The following is a 16810-nucleotide window of genomic DNA, read 5'->3' on the forward strand; positions in this document are numbered from 1 at the left end:
CTTTAAAAATATTGGGGCCGGCCGGTGTGGCCGAGCGGTTCTAGGCGCGTCAGTCTGGAACCGCGCGACTGCTACAGTCGCAGGTTCGAATCCTGCCTCGGGCATGGATGTGTGTGATATCCTTAGGTTAGTTAGGTTTAAGTAGTTCTAAGTCTAGGCGACTGATGACCTCAGATGTTAAGTCCCATAGTGCTCAGAGCCATTTTTTAAAAATAGTGGGTCTTTGCTGGTCATTTCTCTAACTATATCATTCTCGCTGGTCTTGAGAGGAATTCTGTTTATCCTTGGTGGGGTTATACGCTGTGTTGACAGCATGTGACAAGTTAAGAATGACTACCAAGTAAGAATTCGAACACTAGCACATGACATTCACGTGCAACGCCTTTCGATAGTGAAGTCTCTCCCACAATTTTTAAAGATTACTAATCCCTGGATAATGGATACCGATGAGAGTTTGGTTGGAATGCTCAGCCTTGTAACTGTAAGTCAATTATCTTCTACTTCTGGAAATATACATGCTCTGTTGATGACTACCTTAGTTGTTTATCGTAGAAAGTTTCAAACTACAGAATGAGAACAGTGTGTAAGCAGGACGGAGGGACAGAGAGTGAGAGAGAGACAGAGAGAGAGAGAGAGAGAGAGAGAGAGATGGAAACTATTTGAGAGGACGGATGCAAGTGTCGCCAGCATAAGATCAAAGAGCTGGGTCGTAAACCTTACGAAAATAGGGAGTGGACGGGCAGCCGGAGAAAGCTGCTGTTCTCGAGGTGAGACAGCCATTGCCAGGAAAAGGTCGACGAAGGCACCAACTGTCACGGCTGCTCTACATACCTCAACAGCCGGACTATGAACAGGTTCTCTCAGTAAACCACAGGCATGTGTGCTCTGAACAGATGTAGTTGGAACAAAAATACTTACATGAAATTACAAAATCTTGAAGATAGAAGGAAATAAATGTAAGAGTTTAATGTGGTATCAGTATCGACATTATAGGAGATGGAGCACTAGCTCAGTTGGACAATGTTGGGTGGGAAAACTGAAATTCGCTGTGGTAGGACAGGGATTTGAACTGTGTTCCTGCCGAAAACGAGTACAGCGCCATAAAAACAACGAAAACTCGCTCGCTTGAAAGTAACACCTGACGTCAAGGCAGGTTTGCCATAGCGACATTTCTTTGCAACAGTCTCACTCGGGGAAGAAACGTCGTTAACACTGCTAAAGATATCACACATCAGCATCAATTTCGCAGCGAACGAGGCACAAGGAATCATTTTTCTGAAACCTGGGCTTGCAGTTGATTATGAATCAAGATACACTGCAGGAATCTCACTGAAAACAACTTCAATTTATTTATTTATTTTAAATTCATTCACCAGACATACAATTAGTAGACGATTAAAGATAACGTTATTTCAAAATACATTGGGAAACATTCGAGCAGTAGTCTTCTAAGGACTTGGCTAAATAAATGAAAAATAAAAATTAAAGTAACAATGGGGTTTCGAACACGAGGCGCCGAATTCTGCCACCGCTTCGACGAGACTGTCTATTCCCTAAAAGGCACATCAAGTACGTCAAAAATTTTGATCGACGTTTTCTCAGAAATGATGGAATATCTACAGATAAGCCGAAACAAGTGTTCACTTATTTTTAGCTCTCATCTACTGAACGAAGTTTATGGGAAACTGGGTTACGGGACTTACCGTGTTCTCTGCGTTAGTAACATAGATGCCGTAGTTTTCAGTTTGTTCTATGGTCACAGTGAAAGAAAGGGTAACTTATAAACCAATTTTGTGACCATTTCTGGAAAGACGACATTGTTTTCGACGATTCTGTTCATTTTCCTATAACATCGTACAGGATGTTTCACATTTCGTATTACAGGCTTCTAAGGGTTGTAGAGGTGATTTAGAAGATAAAGTTTAAACTAAGAACCCATGTCCGGAAATGTATTCTTTGGACGCTATATAAGCTTGAAGACCGGATCACTTTCAACTCTCAAGCCTTACGGTTTGAACTTAGCGGGGAAAATGCGCTCTGGCCAGTGTGCTCTGCAGGGGCCTATGGCAAGGGCAGTGTTTCGAGTACTGCCGTCAGGTTGTCTTCTTGTCTTCTAGGTGACGAAGGACGCCTTCTTCATATTCGAGAGTGCGGGTCGTCCGCGGATAACACAGAGATTCTACACTACTGCCCATTAAAATTGCTACACCAAGAAGAAATGCAGATGATAAACGGGTATTCATTGGACAAATATATTATACTAGAACTGACATGTGATTACATTTTCACGCAATTTGGGTGCATACAACCTGACAAATCAGTACCCAGAACAACCACCTCTGACCGTAATAACGGCCTTGATACGCCTGGGTATTGAGTCAAACAGAGCTTAGATGGCGTGTACAGGTACAGCTGCCCATGCAGCTTCAACACGATACCACAGTTCATCAAGAGTAGTGACTGGCGTATTGTGAAGAGCCAGTTGCTCGGCCAACATTGACCAGACGTTTTCAATTGGTGAGAGATCTCGAGAATGTGCTGGCCAGGGAAGCAGTCGAACATTTTCTGTATCCAGAAAGGCCCGTACAGGACCTGCAACTTGCGGTCGTGCATTATCCTGCTGAAATGTAAGGTTTCGCAGGGATCGAATGAAGGGTAGAGCCCCGGGTCGTAAGACATCTGAAATGTAACGTCCACTGTTCAAAGTGCCGTCAGTGCGAACAAGAGGTGACCGAGACGTGTAACCAATGGCACCCCATAACATCACGCCGGGTGATACGCCAGTATGGCGATGACGAATACACGCTTCCAATGTGCGTTCACTGCGATGTCGCCAAACACGGATGAGACCATCATGATGCTGTAAACAGAACCTGGATTCATCCGGAAAAATGTCGTTTTGCCATTCGTGCATCCAGGTTCGTCGTTGAGTACACTATCGCAAGCGCTCCTGTCTGTGATGCAGAGTCAAGGGTAACCGCAGCCGTGGTCTCCAAGCTGATAGTCCATGCTGCTGCAGACGTCGTCGAACTGCTCGTGCAGATGGTTGTTGTCTTGCAAACGTCCCCATCTGTTGACTCAGGGATCGAGACGTGGCTGCACGATCCGTTACAGCCATGCGGATATGATGCGTGTCATCTCGACTGCTAGTGATACGAGACCGTTGGGATCCAGCACGGCGTTCCGTATTACCCTCCTGAACCCACCGATTCTATATTCTGCTAACAGTCATTGGATCTCGACCAACGCGAGCAGCAATGTCACGATACGATAGACCGCAAACGCGATAGGCTGCAATCCGACCTTTATCAAAGTCGGAAACGTGATGGTACGCATCACTCCTCCTTACACGAGGAATCTCTACAACGTTTTACCAGGCAACGCCGGTCAACTGCTGTTTCTGTATGATAAATCGGTTGGAAACTTTCCTCATGTCAGCACGTTGTAGGTGTCGCCACCGGCGCCAATCTTGTGTGAATGCTCTGAAAAACCAATCATTTGCATATTACAGCATCTTCTTCCTGTCGGTTAAATTTCGCGTCTGTAGCACGTCATCTTCGTGGTGTAGCAACTTTAATGGCCAGTAGTGTAGTTACGGATTTAACGGTTTCTAGCAAACGTTGTTGTGATTGGACGATAGTTGTACGTGATATCATAATTACAACAGGGAATGGCTACAGCGATCTCTTCTTATTGTCAGTATGCGTGTGTACCGTGAAGCTGAAGATTAGACTACAACCCGATTTTCAGACTTATTTTGAATTCAAGCGGTACATTTCCGGACATGGGTTCCTTAACAAAACTTTATCTAGTACCCTCTACAATTCCTAGAGGTCAGTAATAGACATCAGAAACATCCTGCATATTTAAGCCACTATAGGTCAATTTCGTCTATACAATCATTTTCAAGTGGGCAAGTTAATCATCATACGAGGCGTGGAGATAAAATAACAGGACTATTGTTGCAAAACATTTTTTTTTTCAAATTGCTTCAAATGGCTCTGAGGACTATGGGACTTAACATCTGAGGTCATCAGTCCCCTAGAACGTAGAACTACCTAAACCTAACTAACCTAAGGACAGCACACACATCCATGCCCGAGGCACGATTCGAACCTGTGACCGTAACAGCAGCGCGGTTCCGGACTGAAGCGCCTAGAACCGCTAGGTTCCGGACTGAAGCGCCTAGAACCGCTAGGCCACACCGGCCGGTCCACTTTTTTCAAAAATATATATGTTTAGTGACTGCCATCCTCAATATACCTCGCTCCTCTATCCCTACAACTCTCCATGCGAATTTTCCATTGACGTTACGTTGCTGGAACTCTTCCTCTGTGAGCTCCTAAATGGGATGTGCCGCTTTTTCTTTCACTGCTTCAACGGACAGAAAACTTATTCCTTTGAATGCAAATTTGACTTTGGGAATAGATAAAAGTCACAGATGAAGGTAAGTGGTCTAGCAGTGGGATACTGTACTTCGCTTGGACACTCTTAACAGACAGTGCAGTATGGTCCGATGCGTTGTCTTGATGCAGAACCCATGCCTTGTTCTTCTACACTTCGGATCGTTTTTTCTTGTTTTTTCTCAACCTCCAGATGGTAATGTTAATTAATAGTTTAACCTTCAGAAACCCAGAGAAAATAAAAAGGTCTATGAATATTTAAAAAAAATCACCGTCATAGCTTTGAATCTTGATTTGCTCATTCGACGTTTTTCGCGCTGGAGTTGGGTCCTTCCATTGCATGGATCGGTGCTTAGTTTCTGTATCATAATTGAAAAACCAAGATCCGTCACATGTTATCACCGCTTCCAAGATATTAGGATCATTTTTAACGGTATTCAGTTTTAAGTACAAACATATTCACTAGCTTCTTTTTCTTCAATCGTGAGAGTTTTCGGCAGCAGTTTCGCATAAACTTTTCTCTTGTTACACTGGTTGTGTAAAAATTTGCGTTACGATTCTTTGTCAATTCCTAACGTTTCAGCAATCGATCGAATACTCAACCGACGATCAGCTCTAATCAGATTATCCAATTTTTCGATTTCTTCGCCCGTTTTTGGTGTTGAAGGGCGTCGCGGGAAAGAGTCATCTTCAACATCTTCTCGTGATAAGTAATCTTCACCATTCGGGAGGATGACGGTTTGAATCCGCATCCGGCCATCTACATTTTTGTTTTCTGCCATTCCCTAAATCAATCCAAGCAAATGCCAGGATGGTTCCTTTGAAAGTGGACGGCCGATTCCTTCCCCATCCTTGAAAGATTCCGAACTTCTGTTCCGCCTTTAATGACCTAGGTGTCGACGGTATATTAAACCCTAATCTTCCTCCCAATCCTGGCCTGGTTCGCCGGCCGGAGTGGCGGAGTGGTTCTAGACGCTACAGTCTGGAACCGCACGACCGCTACGGTAGCAGGTTCGAATCCTGCTTCGGGCATGGATGAGTGTGATGCCCTTAGGTTAGTTAGGATTATGTAGTTCTACGTTCTAGGGGACTGATGACCTCAGATGTTAAGTCCCATAGTGCTCAGAGCCATTTGAAGCAATTTGAAAAAAAAAAAAGTTTTGCAGCAATAGTCCCGTTATTTTATCGCCACGCCTCGTATGATGATTGACTTGCCCACTTGAAAATGACTGTATAGACTAAATTGACCTATAGTGGCTTAAATATACAGGATGTTTCACAATTCCTATCACTGACCTCTAGGAATTGTAGAGGGTACTATATAAAGTTTTGTTAAGGAACCCATGTCCGGAAATGTACCGCTTGAATATAAAATATAAATTAATACATTATAACTCATTTCTCTAACCTGCATAGTCTCATGGTAATCACAGTATCAGTCTTGATAGTACACTGAGACAATAGTTTATTTTGAGCGCCACTTACCAAACAATTTTTGAAAAATCTTAATAAATTTATTTTTATTATATATATCAAATATCATTAATTAAACAGGTATTGTAGAAATAAATCAGAGTAAATTTGTGTTTATCCTAATAGTAAATAGGCTGCCATGGGGTTATCAAAATGCATTAGGAAAACGTTAGTATTAGCAATTAAAAAATCAAAAAATCAGGGTACATTTGAGTACTGCCGGTTGTGTCCCGATGTTCTCCGAAAATGATTTGCTCGCCATAGTCAGAAAGCTTACATGACAGCACTAGGTTTCCAAACCATGTTTGGACACTGTGCTACCGCCACTGCACATACGTTGCTAACGATTATGCAAATCTCCACAAACGCGGCTCCTCCCTCCTTTTATCACGCCCTACAGATCCTCGAGCGCCATGCACTTCTTCTAGCCTTTCGATCAGCTTATCCTCCTCCCACATGCATCCTCTAGGAACTCATGAAATTATCCTCCGTCCTTTTCCATCTTGAACACCTCTGAATATCCTGCGTTACCCGTAAAATCGACACTACACATCCCCTAGTTTCCCCCTTGTTCACTACTCTTGGTATTCCGCCACGCCTTTACGACCACAGTCCCCCGACATAAACCTCCACACCCTCCATATAATCTCCCAACTATATTTTATTTAATCATCTTCTCTTAACCGGCCTTGAAATCCGCCCTGATACATACCCATGCTACCAGAACTACAAGAACCCACCCCACCTCCTCCGGGCAGGGCTCCCTTCCTCTCCACTCACGTCCTAAGCCTTGGTCCGGAGCGGTATCCCTCTTCACTCTCTCGAATTCCAGCTCCAAACATCCCCCCACACAAACACCCTCTTACGTACTACCCCAATTGCTACAGTCCAATGATACCCCTCTTTCGGACAGTCTAGGTCAACTCATCACATCACTCATCTATGTACCTACTTTAATGAGTCAACACAGTGGCCTTTTCTACTTGTTTTAGCTTATGCTACTGTCCTTCTATCATTTATCTTTTGTGCAACATTCATTTTCCATTTCATCTGTCTCAATCTTTTAATTAAACAATAAATCCACCTTTTATATTTTACATTGTACACCTCACTCTGTGTCTTCCTATTCATTGAGTAAAACAGAAGTAGTACCCGGCGTTCCCCCAGGAAGTGTTATAGGCCCTCTATTGTTCCTGATCTATATTAACGACATAGGAGACAATCTGGTAGCCGTCTTAGATTGTTTGCAGATGATGCCATCATTTACCGTCTTGTAAAGTCATCAGATGATCAAAACGACTTGCAAAATGATTCAGATAAGATATCTGTATGGTGCGAAAAGTGGCAATTGACCATGAATAAGGAAAAGTGTGAAGTTATTCATACGAGTACTAAAAGAAATCAGCTAAATTTCGATTACGCGATAAGTCACACAAATCTGAAGGCTATAAATTCAACTAAATACTTAGGAATTACAATTACAAATAACCTAAATTGGAACGAACACATAGATAATATTGTGGGTAGAGCAAACCAAAGACTGCGATTCATTGGCAGAACACTTAGAAGGTGCAACAGGTCTACTAAAGAGACCGCTTACACCACGCTTGTCCGCCCTATTCTGGAGTACTGCTGTGAGGTGTGGGATCCGCATCAGGTGGGACTGACGGATGACATCGAAAAAGTACAAAGAAGGGCAGCTCGTTATGTATTATCGCGAAATAGGGGAGATAGTGTCACAGACATGATACGTGAATTGGAGTGGTAATCATTAAAACAAAGGCGTTTTTCGTTGCGACGGGATCTTCTCATGGAATTTCAATCACCAGTTTTCTCCTCCGATTGCGAAAACATTCTGTTGGCACCCACCTACATAGGGAGAAATGATCATCACGATAAAATAAGAGAAATCAGGGCTCGCACAGAAAATTTAAGTGCTCGCTTTTCCCGCGTGCCGTTCGAGAGTGGAACGGTAGAAAGACAGCTTGAAGGTGGTTCATTGAACCCTTTCCCAGCCACTTTATTGTGAATAGCAGAGTAATCACATAGATGTAGATACGTCATAAATTCATTTTGTCAACCGCTATGTCCCGTTTTAAAATATGTTTTAAAGTTTTTACCCTCGTATGGCTGAAGAGCGGCGTCTTGTGTACGCTGACAGCTCACGGACCGCCCGTATGGGTGTAGGGAAATGAAATGACAATCAAGGGAATAAAATTCCACGTCTCCCCCCCAAACCACTGCACCGATTTCAACCAAACTCTGCCGCTTGGCAACAATCAGTTGGGGTAAGAACCACCTATCTCTCATAGTACAGGAGATATGACGTCACAAACACTAAGAAGCGTGAAAAACAGCCACATTATGCATGACGCTGAAATTTATTACTTCTTTGCTGATAACTCTATTCGTAACATATTTTGCAGACAGGTATAAGCCACTGAATCTACTTATACATATGTCATTGTACGACACATAGTTCAAAAGGTATGACGTCATAAACACCAAGATTCGTGAAAAAATGCTGCATCATTCATGAAGTTTCAACATATATTCTTCAATACACACATCTACAGTACAGACAACTGAAAGGAATCCATGACACCTGGCAGCTTTCGACTGCGAAGTGGAAATGGCTGTAGCCGAAAACAATCGCCATCTATACAGGGTGTTACAAAAAGGTACGGCCAAACTTTCAGGAAACATTCCTCACACACAAAGAAAGAAAATATGTTATGTGGACATGTGTCCGGAAACGCTTACTTTCCATGTTAGAGCTCATTTTATTACTTCTCTTCAAATCACATTAATCATGGAATGGAAACACACAGCAACAGAACGTACCAGCGTGACTTCAAACACTTCGTTACAGGAGATGTTCAAAATGTCCTCCGTTAGCGAGGATACATGCATCCACCCTCCGTCGCATGGAATCCCTGATGCGCTGATGCAGCCCTGGAGAATGGTGTATTGTATCACAGCCGTCCACAATACGAGCACGAAAAGTCTCTACATTTGGTACCGGGGTTGCGTAGACAAGAGCTTTCAAATGCCATAAATGAAAGTCAAGAGGGATGAGGTCAGGAGAGCGTGGAGGCCATGGAATTGGTCCGCCTCTACCAATCCATCGGTCACCGAATCTGTTGTTGAGAAGCGTATGAACACTTCGACTGAAATGTGCAGGAGCTCCATCGTGCATGAACCACATGTTGTGTCGTACTTGTAAAGGCACATGTTCTAGCAGCACAGGCAGAGTATCCCGTATGAAATCATGATAACGTGCTCCATTGAGCGTAGGTGGAAGAACATGGGGCCCAATCAAGACATCACCAACAATGCCTGCCCAAACGTTCACAGAAAATCTGTGTTGATGACGTGATTGCACAATTGCGTGCGGATTCTCGTCAGCCCACACATGTTGATTGTGAAAATTTACAATTTTATCACGTTGGAATGAATGAAGCCTCATCCGTAAAGATAACATTTGCACTGAAATAAGGATTGATACATTGTTGGATGAACCATTCGCAGAAGTGTACCCATGGAGGCCTATCAGCTGCTGATAGTGCCTGCTCACGCTGTACATGGTACGGAACCAACTGGTTCTCCCGTAGCACTCTCCATACAGTTACGTGGTCAACGTTACCTTGTACAGCAGCAACTTCTCTGACGCTGACATTAGGGTTATCGTCAACTGCACGAAGAATTGCCTCGTCCATTGTAGGTGTTCTCGTCGTTCTAGGTCTTCCCCAGTCGCGAGTCATAGGCTGGAATGTTCCGTGCTCCCTAAGACGCCGATCAATTGCTTCGAACGTCTTCCCGTCGGGACACCTTCGTTCTGGAAATCTGTCTCGATACAGACGTACCGCGATACGGCTATTGCCCCGTGCTAATCCATACATCAAATGGGCATCTGCCAACTCCGTATTTGTAAACATTGTACTGACTGCAAAACCACGTTCGTGATGAACACTAACCTATTGATGCTACGTACTGATGTGCTTGATGCTAGTACTGTAGAGCAATGAGTCGCATGTCAACACAAGCACCGAAGTCAACATTACCTTCTTTCAATTGGCCCAACTGGCGGTGAATCGAGGAATTGGTCATCTTGGCATAACGATAGTGGCTCCATCTAGTAGCTGAAGACAACACACAACCGTCTCCGCACTAGGTAGTGATAGACCTTATGGTAAAACTCTTGTAATTTTTAATATATTGGAAATCGTCTATATCGATATTTAAAAGAATGTTGTTACCGTCTCTCGATATATCGAAGAAAAGTATATCTGTAGACTAAAAATATCGACGTAGATGCGTATAAAAATATCGGCTGCACATTGTAAGTACAGTATACTGCCGGCTTTGGAGCTATATATTTAACTATTGATTTATTATTAGATATTCTGTGCATCAACAACGTAGCAGCCTGCCTGTTCACCTTAAAGCAAGAATTGAAAGGAAAACGACGCACGTTCATGCTTGGCGATAACCACTACGCTTACAATGGTAAGTGCCTGTAAGTGGCACAATAAAATGTGTCCAATGGATCCGTCGTTCGGATTCGCCACACATCGGATTTGTCTGGAACACTTCATATGGACTTCCCTCATTCTTCATTTCTACCAACGCTAGCAACCTAGCAGTTAACGTGTCATAATTTCGTGGTGAAGCTAAACGCTGCAGGTTCTATTGATAGCTCCGAGCACCGATTACGTCAGCATTTCCCCTCATACGCTTCCGCCCACGGTAAAGACCAATCTTATCATTTAGATTTTAGTTCATTGTTTTCAGCAACTGTTTTTGAAGGATGCCGACGTGAAGAAATTTTTCGCATTGGAAATCTTGTATTCCATTCACTCCGCCACCCCCGCACACCCCCCTCTCGCCACACCCACCAGTGCAATCGAGCAGTCGGACTTCTTCTTTTGTGCTACATATACTTGCTTCACACAGTCAAAGGAGAACACTGGACGTGATGAAAGTTCAAAAACTGGAAAGACTCCTTCACACAGTGAAAGTAAAGTTATGTTCTACGAGCGTAATCCCAAAAGTAAGGTGTCCTATTTTTTGTAAGTACATAGACCTGTTTATTTCTACAATGGTTTACATCAGTTTACAGCTTGAACATTTAGCTATTTTTCGACATAATCACCATTTCTGTCGATGCATTTTTGTAGACGCTGTGGCAGTTTTTGTGTGCCCATGTCATACCAGCTCGCCGCCATGCTGTTCAGAAAGTTATGAACCTCTTCTTTCACCTTATCGTCGGAGCTAAATCGCTTTCCGGCCAAATGTTCTTTTAACCTAGGGAACAGGTGCTAGTCACTGGGCGCCAAGTCAGGACTATAGAGTGGGTGGGTGATTATGTTCCACTGAAACTGTTGGAGGAGAGCAACGGTTTGCCGAGCGATGTTTGGGCGAGCGTTGTCATGGAGAACGTGTACGAACTTGCTCAACGTTCCTCTTCTCCGGTTCTGAATTGCCCGTTTGAGTTTTTTCAGAGTCTCACAGTACCTGTCAGCCTTAATTGTGGTCCCAGCGAGTCAGCTCCGACGACGAGGTGAAAGAAGAGGTTCATAACTTTCTGAACAGCATGGCGGCGAGCTGGTATGACATGGACATACAAAAACTGCCACAGCGTCCACAAAAATGCATCGACAGAAATGGTGATTATGTCGAAAAATAGCTAAATGTTCAAGCTGTAAACTGAAGTAAACCATTGTAGAAATAAACAGGTCTATGTTCTTACAAAAAAATAGACCTTACTTTTGGGATTACCCTCGTACTACAGTTTGAAAAGGAGAACTTCAAATATTAACCGATAATTGAGAAAAAATAAAAATATCGGCACTCGATATTACCATTTTGATATCAATACGTCGGTGGAAAGATATCGGTGATGTGTATCGATGAATTTGTTCAAATGGTTCAAATGGCTCTGAGCACTATGGGACTTAACTGCTACGGTCATCAATCCCCTAGAACTGAGAACTACTTAAACCTAACGAACCTAAGGACAGCACACAACACCCAGCCATCACGAGGCAGAGAAAATCCCTGACCCCGCCGGGAATCGAACCCGGGAACCCGGGCGTGGGAAGCGAGAACGCTACCGCACGACCACGAGATGCGGGCGATGAATTTGTTGAAAACGTATCGATACATCAATATATTTTATCAACAGCCCTACCTTATGAAACTGTTGCTCAACACAGATCAGTCTGAATCTCCTCTTGATTTTCTTCCATAGGTCTCCAGACCCCTCCCACTTTAATATTCTCCAACTCCCTCCTTACTTCCCATCCTTCTTCTTCCACTCGTACTTCTTCCTCTTGTACTTCGTTCTCCGTCCTCCCTTCTTCTTTGGCACTTCGTTATTTTTTTCGCCTGACGCAAAAATGGGCCCCTACGGAAACGGCGCCTAGGGCACGCTACTAAGCTGATGTCGTTCTCTCGTCACTACACTGATTGGCTGGGTTCCTTTCAGTAATCAACGATGGCTCTGCACACTATCATTTCGACGCTCCAACGCTTGAGCTAGATAAGCTAAAACACAGGCGGGATACTCACAGCAGAAGAGCACAGATGCCAAGAAAAGCAGCGCGCACACTCGTCGGACGACGGCCATGGTGGGTGCAGCGCTAACTAGTGGGTGCAGTGGTGGCGGCGAGCCCGCGTGCTCACGCCCACGGAACGAAGGCGTGTACCGGCGACTCGCGGCTGTGAGCGACGGCTGGCGGCGCAGCACTGGGTGAGCGAGTGAAAGAAGGCCCGGCCCGGCCCGCCATGTGGGTCAGCCGCCGCACTTTCTCCGCGCGTTCCCCGAGCCACACAGGCCACTGCGCCGCCTCTGCCTCAAGGACGGACGCCTCCAGCTGGTTGACGCCAATACCGGCGTCCTTTGGTCACCCTGGAGCAAGGTGTGTCTGCTACGCCACTGCTGACGGAGTTACTGACGGCTACAGTGCTGCGTGCTCGTTGTCGATCTTCAACTGCTGACGCGCGATCTGAGCTTTTCGTTTTGGTTCATTGTTGTCTAGGTCAGGGAAACACGCGATGCCGTCCTGCTCTAACACTGAACGTGGTTACTCCCAAATGAATGAAATCTCGATCTCCATAATCGAGAGCCTTGTTGTTAACCTCTCTCACTCCTGTCTAATAGAGAATAATGTGCACTCGAATGTCATGTACATTCACAGAATATAATAAAAATCGTAACAGGTTTCGGTAATATGGTGGTCATCTGCAGAATCTAGACGATTCAGACACCAAATACCGCTTGTGATATTTAGAATCGGAATCGGTGACGTATGTTATCATCGTATGTGTCTGTAGCTAAAGTACAAAGAATTGTAGCATAAGTCACTCTTTTCTGCAGTTAAAATTTTCTTTCTTTTACAAGTGAAATAAAATTTCCAGAGATTGAACTTCTCTAAATTAAAATCGAATTTCTTACAATAATTTATCCAGTTTCCTGTTAAGTTCCTTGGCTGTTGTTTATACACTCCTGGAAATGGAAAAAAGAACACATTGACACCGGTGTGTCAGACCCACCAAACTTGCTCCGGACACTGCGAGAGGGCTGTACAAGCAATGATCACACGCACGGCACAGCGGACACACCAGGAACCGCGGTGTTGGCCGTCGAATGGCGCTAGCTGCGCAGCATTTGTGCACCGCCGCCGTCAGTGTCAGCCAGTTTGCCGTGGCATACGGAGCTCCATCGCAGTATTTAACACTGGTAGCATGCCGCGACAGCGTGAACGTGAACCGTATGTGCAGTTGACGGACTTTGAGCGAGGGCGTATAGTGGGCATGCGGGAGGCCGGGTGGACGTACCGCCGAATTGCCCAACACGTCGGGCGTGAGGTCTCCACAGTACATCGATATTGTCGCCAGTGGTCGGCGGAAGGTGCACGTGCCCGTCGACCTGGGACCGGACCGCAGCGACGCACGGATGCACGCCAAGACCGTAGGATCCTACGCAGTGCCGTAGGGGACCGCACCGCCACTTCCCAGCAAATTAGGGACACTGTTGCTCCTGGGGTATCGGCGAGGACCATTCGCAACCGTCTCCATGAAGCTGGACTACGGTCCCGCACACCGTTAGGCCGTCTTCCGCTCACGCCCCAACATCGTGCAGCCCGCCTCCAGTGGTGTCGCGACAGGCGTGAATGGAGGGACGAATGGAGACGTGTCGTCTTCAGCGATGAGAGTCGCTTCTGCCTTGGTGCCAATGATGGTCGTATGCGTGTTTGGCGCCGTGCAGGTGAGCGCCACAATCAGGACTGCATACGACCGAGGCACACAGGGCCAACACCCGGCATCATGGTGTGGGGAGCGATCTCCTACACTGGCCGTACACCACTGGTGATCGTCGAGGGGACACTGAATAGTGCACGGTACATCCAAACCGTCATCGAACCCATCGTTCTACCATTCCTAGACCGGCAAGGGAACTTGCTGTTCCAACAGGACAATGCACGTCCGCATGTATCCCGTGCCACCCAACGTGCTCTAGAAGGTGTAAGTCAACTACCCTGGCCAGCAAGATCTCCGGATCTGTCCCCCATTGAGCATGTTTGCGACTGGATGAAGCGTCGTCTCACGCGGTCTGCACGTCCAGCACGAACGCTGGTCCAACTGAGGCGCCAGGTGGAAATGGCATGGCAAGCCGTTCCACAGGACTACATCCAGCATCTCTACGATCGTCTCCATGGGAGAATAGCAGCCTGCATTGCTGCGAAAGGTGGATATACACTGTACTAGTGCCGACATTGTGCATGCTCTGTTGCCTGTGTCTATGTGCCTGTGGTTCTGTCAGTGTGATCATGTGGTGTATCTGACCCCAGGAATGTGTCAATAAAGTTTCCCCTTCCTGGGACAATGAATTCACGGTGTTCTTATTTCAATTTCCAGGAGTGTATTATTTTAATACTTACACCGACCAGCCACTTTGTTATGTATTTTTATTTAAGCTAATACGCGTTTCGGGCTTTCACCCATCTTCAGCTGGCGTGATGTATACTTGAGTCTTCAGTCTGTACATAGTTACAACACTGACAGAAAATTGGTTGCTTCAGCTGCCCTGTACAATATAACAATTTTGTTTAGGTACTACTCTTCGCGAGTCCTATATTTGCAACATATTGCTGTGTAGGTGTACTTACTTTCTACTGAGCCTGTTGTTATTACGATTTTTGCGCTTATGGATGTGGCCCGAACACTTCTTTCACTTCTATTTTGCCACAAAAACAGCCCACTATCCGCGAATTTTGCCGACTGACATGTTTGCTTCTATCCGAAAAATACAAGGATTATATTTTGCTTACAGGTTCTGTTATGGTCAAAGATATATTTTGCTTACAGGTTCAGTGTATCATCCTGAACCCGTATGTCATTCTGAACCTGTAAGCAAAATATAACTTTGGCCATAACAGAACCTGAATGTAAAATACAATGTTTCTATTTTACGGATGTAAACAAAGATGTCAGTCGGCAACATGGAGGATAATGGGTTGTTTTTGTATAAAATAGAAGTAAACAACTTTTTACCCCACATCCAAAAACGCAAAAATCGAAATAACAACGAGCAGAATAGAAAGTAAGTAGACCTAAACAGCGATATATTACAAACATACAAATCTCGAAGTGTAGTAACTGAACAAAATTGTTATTTTCCACAGCATCCAGTTTTCTGCCGATGTTGTAACTATCTACTGACTCAAGACTCAAATATGTATTACGCTAATTGAAGATTCGTGGAAGCCTGAGACGCGTATTAGCTTAAATAAAAGTACGTTAACGAAGTGGCTGGTCTCTGTATCTATTACAATAACGAATTTCTTACATTTACGAATTTCTTATATTTACACGTATTCTTGCGCGTGATGTCCATTCACCCTACAGCTAACCAGTCTCTGGAGATGAACACCGCAAACCACCTCCACCACGCACCACATCCACCACCATAGGCCTGACCTTCTAATGCATAGCAGTAGGGGGTGCTTTAGATACCACTAACACCTCTCTTCCCCTTTTCTGTTGTATTACCGACTGGAGTGAGGGAAGAACAACTGTCAGTACGTCTCATGTTTCTTTAATAACCCCATCGCGTTGTGAATGTTTGCGAAATGTGTGTCGGAGGAAATAATGTCTCGTCGGATTCTTCTTGGACTGTACATTCTCGGACTTTTTGTGTCTCTGTGACGAACAGCGACTCTCTTGTAGCATCTGCTGCTGAAGTTTTATAAGCGTCGAAGAGACACTCTCTTACTTAAGGATACTAACGAATCCTTGACGCCGGCCGGTGTGACCGAGCGGTTCTAGGCGCTTCATTCCGGAACCGCGCTACTGCTACGGTCGCAGGTTCGAATCCTGCCTCGGACATCGATGTGTGTGATGTCCTTAGGTTTAAGTAGTTCTAAGTCTAGGAGACTGATGACGTCAGATGTTAAGACCCATAGTGCTCAGAGCTATTTGAACCAATTTTGAACCCATGACGAAATGTATTGATCATATTAAGAGTTTCTCAGTCTCCTCAATTAGTAATAAATGATAAGGGTCTGAAACCGGCTAGCAATACATAATAATAAGTTGAATGAGGCTTTTGTAAGCTACCTCTTTCGGGCAGTGTATTACAAGTAAATTTTCTAACTATTCCTCCGGCGAAGCTCAGTCTGGCAACTAGTTTTCCAACAACTATTTTTACGTGGTCTTCACCGTTTAAATCGCGCTGTCACGTGCTTTTAGATATTTTAGGATTCTTGTTGTTTCATGAAATATCTATAAAAGAGTAGGTTTCGGAGAGATAAACACAGTGGAAAAAAAATAGACCCAGGAGACATCCTTCTAATACCGCCCCTAACCTTCACAGTGGACCCAATTCGGGGAGGAAGAGTCTCCGCGTGTTTCTTCAAGTCCGCTGTATC

General features: G+C 44.8%; 1 protein-coding gene across 1 annotated transcript in view; it reads right to left on the bottom strand.

Moving 5' to 3' along the window:
- The window catches only part of LOC126100570 (uncharacterized), a 140714-nt gene extending 128102 nt beyond the window's left edge, over nt 1–12612 (bottom strand). The window contains exon 1 of the mRNA XM_049911189.1: nt 12450–12612. Within this exon, the coding sequence (XP_049767146.1) occupies nt 12450–12507 (58 nt within the window). The 5' untranslated portion in view covers nt 12508–12612. The remainder of the gene's footprint in view (nt 1–12449) is intronic.
- Nucleotides 12613–16810: the final 4198 nt, after the last annotated feature.

Source organism: Schistocerca cancellata, chromosome 9 (assembly GCF_023864275.1).
Source record: "Schistocerca cancellata isolate TAMUIC-IGC-003103 chromosome 9, iqSchCanc2.1, whole genome shotgun sequence".
Taxonomy (NCBI): Eukaryota; Metazoa; Arthropoda; class Insecta; order Orthoptera; family Acrididae; genus Schistocerca; species Schistocerca cancellata.